The sequence below is a fragment of the Myodes glareolus genome, chromosome 11, assembly GCF_982192425.1.
Source record: "Myodes glareolus chromosome 11, mMyoGla1.1, whole genome shotgun sequence".
Taxonomy (NCBI): domain Eukaryota; kingdom Metazoa; phylum Chordata; class Mammalia; order Rodentia; family Cricetidae; genus Myodes; species Myodes glareolus.
In genome coordinates, this window is record NC_142036.1 from 15,365,433 (window position 1) to 15,386,592 (window position 21,160).

General features: G+C 45.7%; 1 protein-coding gene across 16 annotated transcripts in view; it reads right to left on the bottom strand.

Moving 5' to 3' along the window:
* Positions 1-21,160, bottom strand: part of Klc1 (kinesin light chain 1) — a 50,122-nt gene that overhangs the window by 27,103 nt on the left and 1,859 nt on the right. For all 16 annotated transcript variants that reach the window (XM_085697997.2, XM_085697991.2, XM_085697993.2 and 13 more), the window contains exons 2-6: positions 9,265-9,526; positions 4,777-5,007; positions 3,446-3,524; positions 2,325-2,550; positions 411-498 (exon numbers count right to left, since the gene is read on the bottom strand). In XM_085697997.2, the coding sequence (XP_085554123.1) occupies positions 411-498; positions 2,325-2,550; positions 3,446-3,524; positions 4,777-5,007; positions 9,265-9,525 (885 nt within the window). In that variant the 5' untranslated portion in view covers position 9,526. The remainder of the gene's footprint in view (positions 1-410; positions 499-2,324; positions 2,551-3,445; positions 3,525-4,776; positions 5,008-9,264; positions 9,527-21,160) is intronic.

Consider the following 21,160-nt stretch of genomic DNA (forward strand, 5'->3'; position numbering starts at 1 on the left):
CACATCAGAGGGATTTGCTACAAAACAAATCACTGAAATGAAACAAAGCAATATGATCTTGATTTTTCAATTGTTCTTGAAGCAGCAAAGTCAACCAAAACAGACCTCTGTGCAAATCTCACCAGACTCTATAAAAAGACAACATGAATTCTTGGGAACAAATCTAGAAAAGGACATGCAATTTGATTTTGGATCAAAGTGAAGTGAGCCAGTGATCTGAGGAGGTGACCTTACAAATCAGAAGTGACCAAGTGTACGAGTATGTCACTACCTGAACAGGCCCTACTGGTGCCATCTGGGACAAGGTGGCTCTCAGACCCTCCCCGTTGACCTCGACATTGGCATGAGCTGGACAAAAATGTATTGGGGAAAAGCAAGTGTAAATGGTTGGAAGGAGCAAGCATACACACCGCGGGGTGATCTCTGCCCAGGGTTTTCTCACGGATAGCCAGGGCGTCGTTCAGGAGATTGGCTGCATCTTTGTACTTGTTCTGATCCCTAAACCAAAACACATGTCAGTGTTCGGCTGGAGGTCACTAGCCAACCATCTAGTTAGTTAGAAAGCCACTGCTGACACAGAGGACTGAACCCCCAGCGTTCAGGCATGCTAAGCATTTACTCTACCACAAGCCAGCCTGAATCTTCTTTTTAAAAAAAATAATTTATCTTTATTTTATGTGCCTTGGTGTTTTGCCTGCATGTCTGTCTGTGTGAAGCTGTCAGAAACCCTGGAACTGGAGTTACAAACAGTTGTGAGCAGTCATGTGGGTACTGGGAATTGAACCCAGGTCCTCTGGAAGAGCAATCTCTTTAGCCCGGAGTCTGAATGCAATTTTGAAACTCCCTGCAGTGCTGACCTAAGGAGGCAGCCCAGAGCAGTGGACAGAGCCTATGTGTGGATCAAACAGAATGGGATCTCTGCCAGCTGCAGTCAACTAAAGTCACAAGTTGGTAGAGACCCATACCTGTCCTAAACCTGCTCAGTCAGGAGCTCGGGGACCAACCAAGCACAGTGAGACTGAAGCCTACCAGGAAGTTCAGATTAAAAGTGAAAATTTTATGGCCAGGCGGTGGTAGCACACACTGTAATCCAAGCACTCGGGAGACAGAGGCAGACGAATCTCTGTGTGTTCAATGCCAACCTGATCTACAGAGCTACTTCCAGGACAGCCAGAGCTGTTACATAGAGAAACCCTGTCTTGAAAAACCAAGTAAGTGTATGTGTGTGTAAACTCAAAGAAATATATACTGAAACAAACTCTGACAAAAATAACAAGAAGGATGAAATGACGAACATTGCCCACACGGAAGCACTGCCCAGGTGCCACCGCTCCTCTAAAAAGTAGTTGGGCAAAGTATATTAAGAACTGGCAAAGGGCTGGGCGGTGGTGGCACAAGCCTTTCATCCCAGCACTTGGGAGGCAGAGGCAGGCAGATCTATGTGAGTTCAAGGATAGCCTGGTCCACAAGAGCTAGTTCCAGGACAGGCTCCAAAGCTACAGAGAAACCCTGTCTCAAAAAACAAAACCAAAACAAACAAACGAAAAAAACCAAACCAAACAAACAAACAAACAAAAAAAAAAAACTGGCAAAGGGGCCAGGCAGTGGTGGTGCACTCTTTTAATCCAAGCACTAGAGAGTCAGAGGCAGGCAGATTTCTGTGAGTTTGGGGCCAGTCTGGCCAACGGAGAGAGTTTCACGACAGCCCTGGCTGTTAAACAGAGAAAACGTATTTCAAAAAAACAGAAGCAAACAAACAAACAAACAAAAAAACACAAAACAAACAAAAAAAGAACTGGCAAACATTTAAATGAGAACCCATTTTAGGCAATTATCCTAACAGAAAATGTACTGGAAAGACAGTTCAGAGGTTAAGAGGTTAAGAGCACTTGCTCTTGAGGAGGACCCAGGTTTGGACCCAGCACCCACATGGTAATTCACAACCCAGTTCCAGGAGACTCGAGGGGCCTCTTCTGACCTCCAAGGGTACTGCACACACATGGTGCACATATACAAACTAGCAAAACACATGTACACATAAAGTAGATTTCTTTAAAAAAGTCAAAAATGGATATGTTGGTCAGTGTAGAAAGGCGTAAGTGGCTACTATGGAAGTGGTAGCCCAGTGGCTATAGGCAGCACCTTCTCTGGTCCCGTGAGACCCCAATCACCAAGCTGGCTGAACAGTCTAAATTAACTGCAGGCTGTTTGAAGTGGATGGGAAGCTGGAAAGCTGTTTCATAGATGCTTATGAAACACCTCAAAAAGCAGGCTCGTTCAAAGCTGCCTCTCAGAAGGTCTAGAGCAGTAAGCCAAGGACTAGCCTGTACACCAGGGCCAGGATGTTGAGCATGGTGGCCACATCGGGGTGGTCATGGCCCGAAGTCTTCTCCAGGTCCTCCAGGGCCTGCTTGCAGAGGGGCACCGCCACCTCATAACGTCCCTGTGACGCATACTGGATCACCAGGTTGTGGAGCGTGCGCAGCCGTGCTGGGATCTCATAGCCCCCCTGCTGGGCGGCGGCTGCAGCGCTGCTGTGTTGCTGCTGGACTGCATAGAGAAGGTGCATGGCAGAGTGGTTAGGACACAGCAGGTCACACTTCACCCCACATCCTAGTTCTAGGTTAGCGCATACTCTAACGCAGACTTCCTGGGTAATCCCTGAGCAAGCCTGAGCAAGCCTGCAGACTGACACCATGAGATTTCTCCAGGTGAGAAACTGAAGGAAAAGTAGGCAGCTCTGACTAATATCCCAACACACACTATCTGCTTTAGAGTTTGGGGAAACAGGCAATCACCCAGGTAAGGTAGCACATGCCTACAATTCCAGCATTGAGGAGGATGAGACAGAAGAATCGAGTCTGAGCCATGGGGCTGGAGAGATGGCTCGGTCGTTAAGAGCAGGCACTCACTGCTCCTCAATGGACTAGGGTTCGGTTCCCAGCACCCACACGGCAGCTCACAACCAGCTGTAATTACATTTCTAGGGTCTCTGCCACCCTCTTCTGACCTCTGAGGCTACCACACAGTGCATATATAGACGTGCAAATGGAACACTTAGACACAGAAAATAAAGGTTTTTAATCTAAAAAAAACCAAACAAACAAACAAAACAAAACAAAAAAACCTCCCAGGGGCCAGGTCTGTGGCCCACGCCTTTAACCCCAGCACAGCACTCGGGAGGCAGAGGCAGGCAGAGCTCTGTGAGTCTGAGGCCAGCCTGGTCTACAGAGTGAGTTCCAGGACAGCCAGGGCAATTGCACAGAGAAACCTTGTCTTGAAGAAAAAAAAAAAAAAAACAACAGACTAACCTGGGCTCTCATAGTGAGACCTTGTGTAATCCCACAGGCTAAGTACAGGCTCCGCAAACTATGACAAGAATGTCCCCAGAAAGAAAGCAGCACCATTGTGCAACATGTTCAGTGGCCATACACTTGCAACTTACTTCCTTGTCCTGGGTCATCCTCGTCATTTGGGAAGAGATCGTCCAATGGCTCTTTGGCAGAATCAGAGTCCTTGTCCTCCTACAAGAGACCCAGAGCATCCTTCACTCCACAGAACCCACACGCTGCCTGGGAATCCTTAACATAACATTTCTTCCTATTTACTAGACCAGACAAGCCAGCCAGTTTTTCAGAACTAAATGTATGGCCATCTGAACCTGGTTTACCCACCAGTTTAGTAAAGAGCTTTGCTAAGCTTGCCTACCCTGACAAGGCCTGGGGTAACCCCCACCCCAAGAGGAGAAAACGAAAACAAATAAAAGGAGCAAGGCAGGGTTTGCTAGACTAAAACTGAGGACACTCGACTACAGGCCGTGGTGTGACATCACGGAGCCTGACTGCATTTCTGGACCTTAGGTCCTTCTACTGTTTTCAGATCGAATTCTAGCAGACAAGGGAAGTCTTGCTGGAAATCAAAGATTTTTCCTGTTTGCTAAACAGGAAAAAATGGTGCATCTATACCTCCCAGAGCAAAAGAAGGAAGGAAGTTCTGGTCCCGTGTCTATAGTGGAATGCACTGGGGCTCCCAAGAGGAGCTAAAACCCTGTCAGTTTTACATTGTCTCTTCCCCAGTGCACAAGGCAAGAACAGTGACAACTCAGCGAGGAGAGCAAGGAGCCTCACCATGAGGGTGACAGCACTGCCTCTGGAGGGATAGACCGGTAAGCGAGTCTCCCTTCTAGGACATCCCCCACAGAGATGCACAATGCATTCTCCAAAGATACCAAGACCATGAAAAGCAAACAGGAGGACTGTTCAAATGAAAGATGGTCAGATCGGGGCAAGAACCAGGGTCACAGCTCAGTGGAAAAGCATTTGTTTATCACGTGCAAAGCCCCAGTTCCATCTCCATCCCCCCAAACCACAGACACCTACTCAGCTAAGCCCGAGTGCTACTAACAAACCCCACTCAGTGAAAAACAAGCCAAAGGAAACAATGCACAGAAGCCCAGACACAACAACTGGAAAGCCGAGTCAACAGACCTGAGCACAAACATCAGCAACTAAAACCCATCTGAGAACAGAACGCAAACTCCCTAGTAAAAAGCAAAGACTTGCTCTTATTATTCTGTTTTCTTCCAGACAGGGTCTTGTTATATAGTTCTGTCTGAACTGGTGCACACTATACAGATCAAGCTAGCCTTGACCTTGCAAAAACCTTCTGTCTGTGCCTCCTGTGAGCCACCACACCTGGACAAGACTTGCTTTTAAATTGCCTATTGGCACTTGCTGGAGCAGAGCATGGGTACCACACTTGGCAAGAGCCACTCACTGAGGGAGAGATGTCATCATCATATTTCTTCAGCTGGTTCATAAACTCCAGGTGTTTCTTTTCTTCCTCCAGCTGAGCCACAGACTGCTCACTCTTCTGTAACTTTTGCTGTGTGTTGGCCAGTTCATCCCGCAGCCACTGGTTCTCCTGGCACAGACGACGAACCTGAGCACGTAGTTTCTGCTTCTCCGACTCCACGGCATTCAGGTGATTGGACAGGGCCATCATCACCTGATCAAAAGAGATGTTTACATACTGTAGCCTTTGGGGGAGAGACCTGGGACACATGTAGGCTTCCAGCTCCAACTCCTTCACAGAATTTTCCCTGGGTACACATAAACAAGACCTGCCACTTATTTCTCCTTTAGCCCTGTGCACAGATCACACACTGAAGTGTCACAGAACAAGCCTGGAGCATCTGCATCCACTCTCCTGTGAGAGAACCTCCAGCGGACCGGGAGTACACACGTCTTCTCTTCTGACCCACTCCGCATTCTATGGAGACCAGCCAGCCTAACTGCATGGGCCATCTTCCACACGAGGGTACCTGTGTCTGTTGGAGCGCAGGCAGGTGAGGGGCCAGAGTAGAGCTGGGAGGGTAGAATGCAAATCATCCTCACCATTAAAGGAAACATCTCCGTAACTACCACCAACTGCTGAAAATACCAGCACAATCCTAGCCATACTGAGGCAAAAAAAAAGCAGAGGAAGCCACGGAGCTTTGGCCTTGCCCTCCACTGGCCATGTATTTGCCTATTCTGGTCATAGCATAGCAACTGGACAACCATCCTCCTCGGTATAAAATATGAAACACTGCCATGCGATGGTGGCACACACCTTTAATCCCAGCACTCCAGAGGCAGATATGAAATACCATAAGGCAGGCTTTTTCTTATTTCCTTTAAAAAAAATAAACAAGCAAACAAACAAAACTTATCATTTACCAAGCAAAAGAATCCATGTTCCTAACCTTTCAACAATAGAACTTGAGACTGCCAGGCAGGTAAAGGAGCTTCCACCAAGCCTGATGACAGAAGTCCAATTCCCGGGACCTATGTAGTGGACTCCCACGGGTCGTTCTTTAACCTTCCTGTGTGTGCCACGGCAGGAATGTGCATGCACACAGGAAACAGATAAGCCTGTCCTAGTGCTGTAGGCCTCAGAGAGCCCTGTATACGTGAGCCTGGTAAATTCCAGGGGCATCAGCTAATGGAGACCTGGTCTGCCAGGCACTTCTCAGCCTGGAAACCATCTGGAATTCATCTACATGATTTCCGGCTTGAATCTGAAACAGGAACTAGGAACTAAGTTTGTGTGCCCTGGATGTATTTAACAGACTGTGGTCCTTTAGCCTCTCAGAGGTCTGCTGCATGTGACATTTAAAATGTTTACGTTTCCTGACAGTGACCTTTGAGGACTTCAAGATGATGGGGCCCTGCAGTGACCGTTCCTCCTGGATTGTGGCAATGCCACTAAGCTGACAAACATCACCCAGAGATCAGCTCTGGACTACAAACTGCTCGGGACAATTTCAAGGCCGTTAGCTGAGATGGTCCAGTCAGGACTTCAGATAAACCCTACATGTTCCCATCACACCAAGACTGGACGACAGCTCTCTCTCCCAGGACCTGACGATCATCTCAATTTTCCCAGGGTCTCCTAAAGATGCTGTTACCCCCAGACAACAGGAAGTAATTTTAAGAACACAATGACTACATTCCCAAGAGGTTTCTGGCTATTCAGTGGATTATGGATGCTTATCATCAATTAAGGGGGGTTGGCTCCAAGTTGTTAATGGTCATGGTCAGGACGGAAACTAAACAAAGGAGGTTAGATTAAGGAATCTCTTTCTGAGAAGATTAAAAAAAAGGAGATATAGGAATGATAGGATATAAGGGTAGATTACTGAATCTACCTTTAAACTAAAAAATAACTATTAATCTCAAATATTTTACATTGGTATGGATTTTTGTATGCTGATACAAATTAAAGGTTACTTTTGTTAGACCATACTGTATATATAGTTCTACTCTTATTTAAGGTATTGTACTCATGTAGCTCATTTAAAAATGTAAAGTTCTGCCGGGCAGTGGTGGCGCACGCCTTTAATCCCAGCACTCGGGAGGCTGAGGCAGGCGGATCTCTGTGAGTTTGAAGCTAGCCTGGTCTAAAAGAGCTGGTTCCAGGACAGGCTCCAAAGCCACAGAGAAACCCTGTCTTGAAAAACAAAACAAAATAAACAAACAAACAAACAAAATGTAAAGTTCTAGTCCTTGAAAGCTACTATTATAAATTATTTAGGATAATAAAGAAATGCAAGTTAGCAGTTAGTCATCTATAACAAGCACACTTACAGTTGGTTAGGTATGCTTTCAAGGCCAAACAGAGATATACGAGATACACAGACGATCTTCAAACACTTCAGAAATCCACAGAGTATGGTATATATGATGTTTTAACAACATAAGGCTTTTTGTGACAGTGAGACACGTCTGCCCCTGGCAGCATCCCTCTACTTCACAGAAGGCTGGCACTGAGAGAACCTCCATATGGAATTTGCTTTCATTTGTGACAACGTTAGCCACTGGGCAAGGAAACCGCCCCTGCCTCGACTACTGACAATATGCTGTTCAAATTGTATAAGCGGGACTCAAAAGGTGACTGCTAAGACATGTTAGGACAGTCCTTCAAAATTCCTGCTTCACAGAAAAGTCTATCAGATATTCTAGGCCTGCAGGCTGAAGATTAATGCCCCGACTTTGCACAGGAACCTCGAGCGACTGTCCAGCCAGCCATCTCTGTCATTTCTACAGGGTTGAAAGTTGTTTGCTCTGAACTTTCTGTTTATTCGGGTAATAGTCTATCCTTCTCAGGTCTCTGAATAGGTTGAAGACTAGATAATTACACAGTTTCCTTTGTTACCAGATTCAGAAAAGAAACTTACAAAAGAGATATAAAGTTTATAAGGTTGAAAGACATAAAGGTTCAAGTTGTTTATCTAAGAAAATGTTTTAAGGTCTAAAAAGATATCTTTAAGATGGTAATACAAGTTATGATACAAAATGTTTTAGGTATAAAACTTTGGACTCATCAAGATGGACAGACAGGGCTGGAGCGATGCCTCAGTGTTTAAGAGCACTGGCTGCTCTTCCAAAAGTCCTGAGTTCAGTTCCCAGTAACCACATGGTGGCTCACAACCACCTGTAATAAGATCTGGTGCCCTCTTCTGGACTGCAGACACACATGCAGGCAGAACATGGTATACATAATAAAATGTATGTTAAAAAAAAAGATAGAATAGATAATAGAATAATTTCTCTGAATTTGCCAAATACAAAAGACACTGTAATGCAATTATTCTTACCTGATAATTATTCTATTGTACACAGTTTTACTATGTTAGGGTTAAAACCTTTCCTTTTTATTTAGACAATACCTGGTAATTGTTCTTATTGTATATAATTTTACTATATTAGAGTTAAAACCTCTCCTTTTTATTTAGACAAAAAGGGGAAAATGTTGCGGGATATTTGGTTGCACTGTGACACTCTGAGACTATTAAGTCAACCTTGAATCAAGGAGAGAAGTCCACAACTAGCTGACCCGAATTAGCCACAGAGTTTTTAGAGGGCCCAGATAGAAAGGAACAGGAAGAGAAAGGGAGGAGTTTGAAGAGATTCGTGGTCTTTTCATTCTGGGAAGGTAAAGAGAGAGGGTCAGCTAGTCATTCCTCTGCTGCTTTCTTGATCTGTCAGTTTTGTATCCAAACACTTGACTCCTAAGTTTTTATTAATAATAGAACAATTTAGGTAAACACTTCACTAGGTGGTGACTTTCTTTATATAAGACAAAACTGGGGAGCTAAAGAGATGACTCAGACGTAAGAGCACTGACTGCTCTTCCTGAGGTCCTGAGTTCAATTCCTAGCAACCACATGGTGGCTCACAACCATCTATAAATGGATTAGGTGCTCTTTTCTGGTGTGTGAGCACACATGCCAAGACACTGAATACATAATAAATAAATAAATCTTTAAAAAATAAATAAATAAAAGACAAAACTGGAAGCCAGGCCATGGTGGTGCATGCCTTTAATCCCAGCACTCAGAAGGCAGAGGCAGGCGGATCTCTGTGAGTTTGAGGTCAGCCTGGTCTACAAGAGTTAGGTACAGGACAAGCTCAATAGCTACAGTGAAATCCTGTCTCAAAAAAAAAGAAAAGACAAAACTGGTGACCCAGAAGTCTGTCTCCTGTTCATTCACTAACTATACAAGCAGAACACTAAAGAAGAAGCCAAGCATCAATGCACTGAATTTGAACTAGGTTTACCTAGAGGGACACAAGTCCTCAGGTGGGACATGTATGCTTCCAGTCCTCATCTCTATCAGACACTCAAAGCAATGTGGCCCTGGGTTGCTGTGTGCTGCCTGGGTACTGGTCCACACCTACTCTCCAAGCCCCTTCACGGCTAAGTGTTGCCCACTGATACCTGCGCCTCACTCAGGCCGAGCTCCAGCATCTCCAGAGACTTGCGGATCATGCTGGATTTCTCCTCCACCAGGTTGCTCTCATCATCCTTCTTCAAGCACTTCAGTGTCTCCAGCAAACTCTGCAAGATGGAGTTGTGCTCATTCTTCAGGGCTTCCAGCCCCTGAATCACTTGCTTTGTTTTAGAAATGATTTCATCCTGCGTAAGCTTCTCCAACTTCTCTTCCTTTATGTACACCATTGTGGACATGTTGTCATACATTCTAGTATGGAGAAAGAAAATCAGACAGTTCATTATAATCTCTGTTGATATGACATCCTTAAACAGTCACAGAGACAATCATAAATCATATTTCACAGAGCTGGAGGGATGTTTCAGCAATTAAGAGCACTTGCTCTTTTGTTTGTTTATTTTGTTGACTGGTTGGCTGGTTGGTTGGTTGGTTGGCTGGTTGGTTGGTTTTCTGAGACAGGGTTTCTCTGCAGCTTTGGAGTCTGTCCTGGTACTAGCTCTTGTAGACCAGGCTGGCCTCAAACTCACAGAGATCCACCTATTTCTGCCTCCCAAGTGCTGGGATTAAAGGCATGCGCCACCACTGCCCAGCGAGAGCACTTGCTCTTAAAGAGGACCTGAGTTCGGTTCCTAGGACTCATATGGCAGCTTACAACTATCTGTTTCTCCAATTCCAGGGGATTCGATGCCCCGCTCTGACCAATGCAGGCACTGAACAAATGTGATGCACAGACACACAGATACACACACAGGCAAAATGCCAATACACATAAAAGTAAGTAGATCTTTAAAAAACGTAAACCAAGTAGTAGTGGTGCACACCTTTAATCTCGTAGTCAAGAGGCAGAGGTTGGTGGATCTCTAAATTCAAGGCCAGTCTGTTCTACAGAGCAAGTTCCAGGATGCCAAGGCTACACACAGAGAAAACCTGTTTTGAAAAACCAAACACACACACACACACAAAAAGTCTTTACCAAAGCCATGTTAGTGTTTACTATTTACTAATAGTTTACTAATACTAATACTAATAAATACTAATAGTTTACTATTTACTGTGCATTTATTTGGCATGTGGTTCCAAGGCCACTATTGTAAATTTGTACTATGTGACAAGCTAGGAAGAGAGTATGCAGGCCAGAATATGATTGACACTCCCTGAAAGTGAGTGTATGTCCTCTTCACCTGGGTCCTAGTCCTGGTACATAGCATGTTTAATGAAGATCAACCTATAGGTATAAAGAGGAGGGCAGGGGCCAGGACTATAAGGGTGAAGGATATAAAAATTGAGGCCTCCTCCCCTCGTTCCATACCCGATAGCAAAGTATTTACATATTACTTCCCAATAATAAATATGCATGTTTGAGACCATGCCCCTAACAGCCCATAAGAGCCTGCTGACTGCTAAGTCTCAAGAGGGAGGTGTTTACTTAGCACCTGTCTCCCCAGAGTCATAGCCTGTCTCCTGCCTCCACACCTACCTCATGTCTCAGGAAAGCTATGGTCACCAAGTGCATCTGAGCACTTTGCAATGCTTCTCTCCCTGCTTTCCCCCTCTCCTATCTCCCCACTCCCGTCTGTCTATGTCTGTATGTCTCCCTCAGTAGTTAAAAGCACTTGCTCATGCAGAGGACCTGGGTTCAGTTCTACAAGATGGCTCAGGGCCATCTCTAACTCCAGCTCCATAGAATCCAACACCCTCTGCTGGCCTCTATGGGCACTGCAGGCATGTGTTTACATGCAAATGCTCATACACATAAAACATAAAAACTAATCTTTTAAAGTTAAAATACAGACCTACAAGGTTTTTAGTAGAACCCAACTACAAAGCCATCTGTGATACCAGTGCCTCTTAGCCCTAGCTCCACCAGCCAAGAAGTTCTTGTCCTCAATAGTCAAGGCCAGTGTCTGCCAGCAGCCACAAACACTTGAAAATAGATCTCTCCCTCTGTCCAGTCCAGATTAAGGGATGGAGGCTGATGCCACACAAGCCTGACGACCTCAAGTCTGACCCCAGAACACAGGGTGGAAAGAACCAACTCCCAAAATTTGCCCTCTTACCTCCACGCTCACCATTCACAACGTGACACGCGTGCACCTGTTCCCACATAAACATACAGGCATGTGCACATGCTCATGTACACACACACACACAGAGGGGAAACAAGGTAGACTAGACAAGCATGGGGGAGAGCAAATAAATAAATAAATAAATAAGTAGCGGCCAGGGGCTGGTATAATGGCAGAACTACACCACAGCAGGACACCAGCAGTCATTCAAACAACAAAATAAAAACCAGAATGACAGAGAAAGAAGTGGAAAGATAGAGAGATGGAGAGATGGCTCAACAGTTAAAAGCACTGACTATTCTCCCAGAGGACCTGGTTCAAGTCCAAGCACTAACATGGCGATTCACAACTATCTTTAACTCCAGGCTTGGAGAATCTGACACCTTCTAGCCTCTACAAGCATTGCACACATGTGGTGCACACATATACACATAGGCAGAAAACCCTACACATAAAAATAAAGGCTACACCAGGCAGTAGTAACTCATACCTTTAGTCCCAGCACTCAAGAGGCAGAGGCAGGCGGATCTCTGAGTTCAAGGCCAGCCTGGTCTACAGGAACTAGTTCCAGGACAGTCTCCAAAGCTACAGAGAAACCATCTCGAAAACAAACAAACAAACAAAGAAAGGAAAGAAAGAAAGAAAGAGGAAAGGGAAGGGAAGGGAAGGGAAGGGAAGGGAAGGGAAGGGAAGGGAAGGGAAGGGAAGGGAAGGGAAAGGAAAGGAAAGGAAAGGAAAGGAAAGGAAAGGAAAGGAAAGGAAAGGAAAGGAAGAGAAAAGAAAAGAAAAGAAAAGAAAAGAAAAGAAAAGCTAAGCTTGCCTTTTTCTGGGATAATCCCAACCTATTCCTGGGATCCCTGCCTGCATATCCTTAACTCAAGAGCTTGTCTTCCATTAAATGAGCTTCTAAGATCGCAGTGACATAATCCTCTCTCAAGAAGTCACAGCTACTCTTGGGTGTGTACTATTGTCCTTTTTTGTTATTTTTATATATTTTATATATGAGTATTTTGTCTCTATTATGTCTGCACCATGTACATGCAATGCCCTTGGAGACCAGAAGAGGATGGCTAATCCCCCAGAACTGAATTACGAGGGGTGTTAGTCACACTGAGGGACTAGGAATCGAACCAGGTACTCTGGGAAAGCCACGGTGTTCTAATCAATGAACCAGCTCTCCAGCCCCACACGTCCTCTCTTAAACATGTCTCCCTCAACCCCTAAATCCACAGAAAAGCCTTTCTCTTCAAATTTTGCTTCTTTAAAAAAATTCTTGGCCAAGCAGTGGTGGCACACACCTTTAATCCCAGCACTCGGGAGACAGAGGCAGGCGGACCTCTGTGAGTTTGAGGTCAACCTGGTCTACAGAGTGAATTCTAGGACAGGCTCCAAAGCTATACAGAGAAATCCTGTCTCATAGATAGATAGATAAATCTTGAATCAAAAGTTAAAATAGAGAAACTGCATTTATTTCTGAGGACAGATGATTTTTGTTTTAGCACATTTTACTTAGGTTTTGTATGTGTGCATATGTGTGGACATACATGCCACAGCATTAATATAGAAGCCAGAGGAGTCAGTTCTCATCTGCCACCATGTAGATCCCAGGATTCAAACTCTGGTTGTCAGGGTTGGCAGCAGACACCTTCACCCACTGAGCCATCTCACTGCCCCTGTCCTTCTGAGACTGGGTTTCACCATGTAGCCCGCCCTGGCTAGTAGAGCTCTATAGCGATACAGACCAGGCTGGCCTCAAACTCACATACAGACCCACCTGCCTCTGGCTCTCAGTGCTGGTATTAAAGGTGTGAGCCACCATAACCAGTTTAGGAAACATGATTTTATACCATATTCCACTGAAGGGCTCAGAAGCAATAGGCTCCCACTTAAAGGTAAAGGCAGCTGATTTATGGAAGACAAACTCACTAGAAGGCTGAGGCACTCAGACATTCCATTGCTGAGACTACAAACCACAACGTCCACATCTTCCAATTCATACCCTGCATGCTCTTGCAGGTGGTTCAGCACAAGGAAGCAGCCAGAACAGTGCCATGAAGTGTGTTGCATGCATGAGGAAAGTACTGCAAGACCACACATTTACTAGGAACTGCTGCATACTGCTAAAGCCTCATGGCGTCATCCTCTTCCCCAGCCTGACACACGCTACAGGCTCAGAACAACTCTGGTGTCCACTGAGCTCTGCACACTACTTTTTGTCTGATAAAGAATTCAGTGTGTTCAGAGGTTCTATTCTTGGTCCAATGTTACAGCAGTCTATTTTTATTGTTGCAGAAGGGTTCATTCTGTATCTAAGGGTTTAAGAAAAGCCTGTTGGTCTAGACTAGCCAGTGAGATGATGGTCCTCAGCTGTTGGAAAACAGTAAGCAGCATGTGTGCTAGTGTAATGGGTGTGTGTTCGGGGCAGCATGTGTGCTAGTGTAATGGGTGTGTGTTCGGGGCAGCATGTGTGCTAGTGTAATGGGTGTGTGTTCGGGGCAGCATGCTGAGATCTCACCTATTCTCTTGTGACCTAGGCACACATCAGCTTGTCTCAGCTCTTCATTCTAAGTGGGAACCACATGAAATGACCTGCAGGTTTCTCACTTTCATAAAATACAAGTATGAAAATGCTCCAAAAACTGTATGTCCCATGCTGGTCTCCAACTCATTACACAGCTAAGGATCTAAGGATGACTTTGAACTTCTTTTGAAAAAGTTTTTAAAAAAAAAGAAAAAGAAAAAGTTTTTAGCTGGGCGGTGGTGGTGCGCGCCTTTAATCCCAGCACTCAGGAGGCAGAGGCAGGTGGATCTTTGTAAATTCAAGGCCAGCCTGGTTTACAAGAGCTAGTTCCAGGACAGGCTCCAAAGCTACAGAGAGAGCCTGTCTCGAAAAACAAAAAAAAAAAAACAAAAGAAAGAAAGAAAAAGTTTTTAATCTACACACACACACACACACACACACACACACACACACACAAAGGGGCAGAGGGAGAGAGGGAGAGGGAGAAGAGGTGGAGGGGGGAGAGGAAGAGGTGGAGAGGGGAGAGGAAGAGGTGGAAGGGGAGAGGGAGAGAGGGAGAGGACACACTGCTAGAGTTGGCTCTCCTTCCTTCTACCAAGGGCTGTGGGACTCAAAGTCAGATTGTCAGGCAAGCACAGTTCTGGCCTTGAATTTCTGATCCTCCTACCTCTGGAGAGCTAGGGTAACAGGTGTGTATCCCCACACCCGATTTATGGGGGACTGGGATTAGCTCCAGGGTTTCATGCAGGTTAGGCAAGCATTCTACCAACAGAGCTATACTTCAAGTCTACCCACTCCTTTTGAGAGAGCATCTCTTTCTGTAGCCTAGCTGACTGAAACTCATTATGTAGTCATGGTAGTCCCCCTGCCTCAGCTTCACAAGTATTGGATCAAAAGTGTAAGTCACCATACCTTTGTGTTTTAGGAGCTTAATTCAGATACTGGATTTGTTCTTAAAAGTAGAGAGTTTTGTGTCATGTAATTTACATCTCAATTAAAAAGAATAGGATAATGAGGTAGATAAATTACCAGGTCTGAGTGAGTATACAGAGCAAAAGGCAGCTGGGAGAGCGGCCTGCAGTTCCTGGATGTTGGGTGAAGCCCAGCAAATACAATGAAGGTGGAGGTGCATGCTGGGGAAAGTGGGATGGCAACCAGGAGGCTCCGGTAGAAGCACACTTCGTGGGAGATGTTCCCAAAAGCTCTGGATGCTTCTGGTGGACCCTCCAGAAAATAGGAGCACCCACCCAAGAGAACAGCCACATTGTTCTACACCTAGTACACACAGACGGTCACCTCACACAGCACCAGACACAAGCTGAAGGGTAGTCTGCAAGGAGTAGCCCATCTGTGTGTTCAAAGAAGCAAGCATGTAGTTTGAACTAGATTAGTGTGGTATGGATGAGGTAAGTGTTAAAATTATAAAATGAAACAAAGGCTTGGCAAGCCCAGCTGATACACCTGCCACAGCTGAACACATACGTTCACACAAAAAGCTGCACACAAATGCTCCAAAAGGTAAAATGCTGGGCAGATTAAAAAATAAATAAATGCACAGGCCAGGTAGTGGTGGCACACGCCTTTAATCCCAGCACTCTGGAGGCAGAGGCAGGTGGACCTCTGTGAGTTCGAGGACAGCCTGGTCTACAGAGAGAGTTCCAGGACAGTTATGACTGTTACACAGTGAAACCTTGTCTCAAAAAAAAAAAAAAAAAAGAAAAGAAAAGAAAAGCACAACTCATGAGGGTAGATGTGGAAACAACTCAACGGTCCATCAATAAATAGGCAAACAAAATGTGATCCATCCCGACAGAGAAATATTGTCTATAAAAAACGCAACAAGACAATTTCAAGGCCAACTAGGGCTACATAGCAAAACTGGATCTCAAAACAATGACAAAAAATGTCAAAGTGGAAATTGAAAATACAACTTGAAAACATTGTCAGGAAATACTGTGATGAGTTCAGCGACGCAAGAAGACAGGGGTAAGTAGGGAGCACAGAAGGCTTTGTTTTGGAGACAGGGTTTCTCTATGTAGCCCTGGCTGTCCTGGAACTCACTCTGTAGACCAGGCTGGTCTCGAACTCACAGATCTATTTGCTTTTGCCTCCTCAGTGCTGGGATTAAAGTGTGCACCACCACTGCCTGGCTTATAATTTTTAAAGATGTACTTATTTTTATTTTATGTGTATTACTATTTTGCCTGCGTATGTGCATCTGTGTGTATCTATGTACCACACATGTACAGTACTACTGAGCTGTAGGAGCAAAAGCGTGTGCAACCACTGCCCAGCTTTTCCTTTTTCAAGGGGTAGCCAGTCTAGGCTGGCCTCAACTGCATGGTCCTTCCGACTGCCCCTTCAGCAGCCCCTCCCGCGTGCTGGCACCACCACGACCAGCTGCTTATTCTTCCTTAAGAGTCACCACAGCGCTAGGAACTCAGCTCACTGGTAAGGCACACTTAAGGTCCCGAGTCCACCCTCAGCACTGTTAAAAATCAATCCATCCATCCCTTAGTACTACCAGAGCACCACCAGAGAGCCCTTACAGGTCCCTTCCCAGCCCTCACAGACCATTTCCTCTACCTAACCTCTTTCTCTAATCTAATCTAACCTAATCCTTTAATCTCCTATCCTAAATTTGAATCACTGACTGAAGGAGCTCAGTAGATAAGAGTGCCTGCCTGGGTGCCTGGGTGCAAACTACTCTATAAAACTGGCAAGGTGATAGGCCTGTAGCCCCAGTACCCAGGAGGTAAAGACAGGAAGACCAGAACTTCAAGGTCAACCTTGACTACACAGCAATTAAAAATCTGCCTGGGTTACAGGAGAACTGTCACCAAACACCCACATATTCTCTCTCTTACTCTCTCTCTCTCTCTCTCTCTCACTCTCTCCAAGAATCTATGCTGACCAAAAATTTATAAAGTAGGATGCATATAAATAAAAAAAAAAAGACTTAGAAGCCAATATAATTGTGTTTACATGCTAACACCACAGTCTGGTACAAAAAGATCGTCTTCCTGCCTTCTGGAGATTTTGTATAGACATGACAGTGCACACCTTTAGTCCCACAACCAGGAGGCAGAGGCAGGTAGCTCTCTGAGTTCAAGGCCAGCCTGTCTCTGGCGGCTCTAAAGACACCCTGTGTATATGCGTTCATCAAAAAGAATCACTGGTTTGGTCCCAGGTCCACAGCCTCTGCTACACATCAACACTGGGTCCTCACTGGGGCTCTTCTTGGACATTCCATTGTTGCCCTAGGTCATGGTCAAGGAGATTCTGTAGCCCTGGGTCTGCAGGACCATGGTGCATCCTCCATCCCACGCCACCCCACCTCAAATAGCTGCAGCAGATCACAGACAGGGTGGATGCTGGGGTGGTGCCACACTGCAGCTTCCATGACAAGATCTTCCTTTACTTCCTTTTTTTTTTTTCCTTTTTATTTTGCTTTATTTGGGGAGAAAGAATGCAGGGGCATAGGATAGATATGAGGGGACAGGAGATGGGTGGGACTGGGAGGCATGATGTGAAAGAAACAAAAAATAAATTTTTTAAAAATGTTTGAGAGAGAGAGACCCTGTATAAACAAAATAAAACAAAAAAAAAAACAAATAAATAAATAAATGGAAAGAAAAAAAAGCCAAGTATGGTGGCTCAAGTCTTTAATCCCAGCACTGGGAAGCAGAGGTGGGTGATTCTCTGTTCAAGGCCAGCCTGGTCTGCAGAGTAAGTTCCAGGATAGCCAGAGCTCTGTAGTGAGACCTTATCTCAAAACAACAACAAATAAATAAGTAAATACACAAAAAGAGCTCAATTAGTTATCCAATAACAAGTGATCTACAGTGAAACCATATACATACAATTATTATGGACTAAGGTTTTATTTATATATTTAAGAACACACACATACAAATTAAATAAATAGAAACAATGAATTTGAGAGACATGGGGAGGGGTGCATACAGGAAGGGATCAAGCGAGGAAAGGGAAGGAAGAAAATGATGTAATCATATTTTAATTCAAAAAAAATTTTGCCTGGCATGGTGGTATATGACTTTAATCCCAGCACTTGGGAGGCAGAGGCAGGCAGTTCCAGGACAGTTAGAGAAACACAGAGAAACCCTGTCTCAAAAAACAAGAAAAACAAAAACTTCTGAATGAGCCTTGGAAACATAATAGTGAGTGAAATGAACCACTCTACCAGCTAAGGGAGGCAGAGCCACAGAAAGCAGAAGGAAAACGCTCCAGAGACACACGGCAGGGACATCATTACAACTGCAGGTGGCTGGATGAGGTCAGGAGGGCCTTTAGTCCCAGCACTCTGTGAGCCTGAGGCCAGCCTGGCCTACATAGAGCAACCCGGCCTCGGGAGAAGAATGGCAATAGCCAGAAAAGGCAACTAACTGTAGGCTAAAGGTGACCCGATTCACAGGAGACTGCGATCTGGAGCACAATGTGGTTCAAGCCGTGGTGGAACTGCCCCTAACCTGCTCTCTCCACGATTCTGCACTTCTCTGTCAGGAGGGTGGAGTGCCTGCAGCACCCGTTCTACCAGGAACAGTGTAGTAACAGCGACAGTACACTGCAGAGCCTTGTTGTGCTTCCCAAGGCAGCAGATGTGAGTTAGGTGCCCACATCAGGCAGTGGACAACCCATGGCTTAAACTGAGGAAGAGAGGCCAGCTTGGTGAGACACGCCTTCAATTCCAGCACTCAGGAGGCAGAGGCAGGAAAACCTTTGTGAGTTCCAGAGCAGCCTGGGCCGCATAAGTGAGAGGTAGGCCACCCAGGACCACATACTGATTTACACTGTCTTAAACAAACGAAAGGACCCTGAGGTAATGGAGTATTTTAGAACCAAATGGTCCTCAGTGTAGTGCGGATTGACTCTCAGGCCACCGTCTATCTAGGCCGATCCTTGGTCTTCACTTCAGACCTATCTCCAGCGAGTCCCCTGGGCCTCCCACCAGCACCTGGAGTTTATCATATCCAAAAGTAAACATCATCTTGTCCTCTTCCCATGCTCCCTAGCATGGTGGGTGTCACCATCCAGTGAGTCACCAAAAAGCAGAGAAGCTAATGCATTCTTTCAGCAAACACTTAGTGAGGGCTGATCGTACACTGAGCACGGATGAGGCAGACAGGGATGAAATCCCACCCTGGTGGATAAGAGCAATGTATGAGCAAATAGACAATAAACAAAGTAAGAAAATAAAAAGTCAGGGAGTGGAGAGACAACTCAGCAGTTAAGCACATTTGCTGCTCACACTCATTTTTAACTCCAGTTCCAAAGGATTCGGTGCCCTGTTCTGGCTGCCTCAGGCATCAGGCAAGCATACAGTGCTCACACATACATACAAACACATAAAACAAATTAGCCCTTTTATAAAAAAAAAAAAAATGGTAAACAAGAAGTCAGGCAGGAAGGGGCAGAACCACGGTTTTTAACTCAGAGCTCAGCAAGCACCTAGCTGTGCTTTAGAGGAGTCACATCAGCAGGGCTGGGGCAGGCCAGGGCACTACTGAGCACTTCAGTAGCTGACTGACGTGGCCCACTGGCCATGGTCTACCCAGGCCCACTCCAACACCAGGCTGGTGTCCTTGCCCTCCTGTTCCTCCCTACCCAAGGCTGACTACGGCACCCTAGGTCCCACTGACAGCTGCCCTTGTGCAGCTCCAGCCACTGTCCGCACTCAGACTCACAAGAGGTGGATCCTCCTGAGGAGCTCACCCTGTCCAGAGCGCCACCCACACCACTGCGCTGACCTCCTCTACTACAAGCCACCTGGCTCATCTCACCCTCCTTCCAACCCCAAAGCAGGAGCAGCCTCCTTGGCACCTCCTACCACTGCATGGGCATTTATTTCCTGGCCCTGCCTTCCCTTCACCTCACCAGGACAGTCTTCAACCACAACCCACTCAGGTCTTATTTCCTCCCATCAGGGTCACACAGGGCCAATCTGCACTTGCCTTTGAGTGCCCAGGAAGAGCCTCCTGACCACTCACGCTGGGTCTAACCTCTCTGGGGAATTGTCCTTGCCAGGATCCCTAAGAGCGCAATGCTGTGCAGTGGGTTTTCAGCAGTCAACAGTCCCCCAAGTCCATGCTTCCACCATCTTCATCAGATAGCTTCATTCTTTTTGTTTGCGGCAGATCTTGCTATGTAGCTGAAGTTGGCCTCAAAATCTCCTGTCTCATCCTCCAGAGTGCCTGTGCCACCATGCCTAGTTTCTAACACTGTTACTCCAAACCCTGAGCCTTGACTCAGTATGGCAGTCATTTCTGCTGCATACTCTTGATTTCTGATATTCACTCAACTAAGAACTAAGTCACTTCTGACTTTTATTGCTCAGTGTTTTAAACAGATCATGTCTAAAGACTGTTTATAGCTCTTCAGAGATTTTTATTTTTTCCCAACCTAAAAATACAGGCTTTAAAGTGTTTATTGTTTTTAAGACATTACTTGCTGGGCGGTGGTGGCGCACACCTTTAATCCCAGCACTTGGGAGGCAGAGGCAGGTGGATCTCTGTGAGTTTGAGGCAAGCCTGGTCTACAGAGCTAGTTCCAGGACAGGCTCCAAAGCTACACAGGGAAACCCTGTCTCGAAAAAAAAGAAAATTTATTATTTATGTGTACACCTGCGTGATTTTGTGTGTGTGCGCGCGCACTATGGAGGTGAGAAGAGTCTCAGATTGCCAGGAACTGGAGTTAGAGACTGCCTGATCTGGGTGTTTGGGATCAAGCCCAGGTCCTTCTGAAAGAGCAGTAATTGCTCTTAACTGAGCCATCTCTCTAGTCCCAATGTATTAATTTTTTAAAGTATAAACATTTAAATTGTGGGTACTATTTGATTTGTTTGTTCTTGAGCTGAGGAAACAGGACCTTTTGAATGCTAGGCTAGTACCTTACCACCGAGTGACATCTTCAATATAGACTTTACTATGGATTATTTAAGATACGTGTACCTCACTTCCTCCATCTTTGCACTTGGAAAAAAAAATCCCTGTCCAGTTTCCATACGTGTCTATACTTTTCCCGTTTTTGTTGTCTTGAGACGGATCTTGCTGTGTAGTCGGGACAGATCCTGTACTGAGGACCCTCCTGCCTCAGCCTCCCGAGTGCTGGGCTATAGGTATGTACTGTCACTCCCTGCTGGATGTGTGCTTCTACAGTGCACTGCCAAGCCAGGTGAATGTAGCTGGTGTCACGGAGGACGTCACCACCAGGTCCCACCCCAGGCCAAGGCCGGCCTGCATCAGGACACATCCTCTGGAGATCTGGAGGCTCACCCTC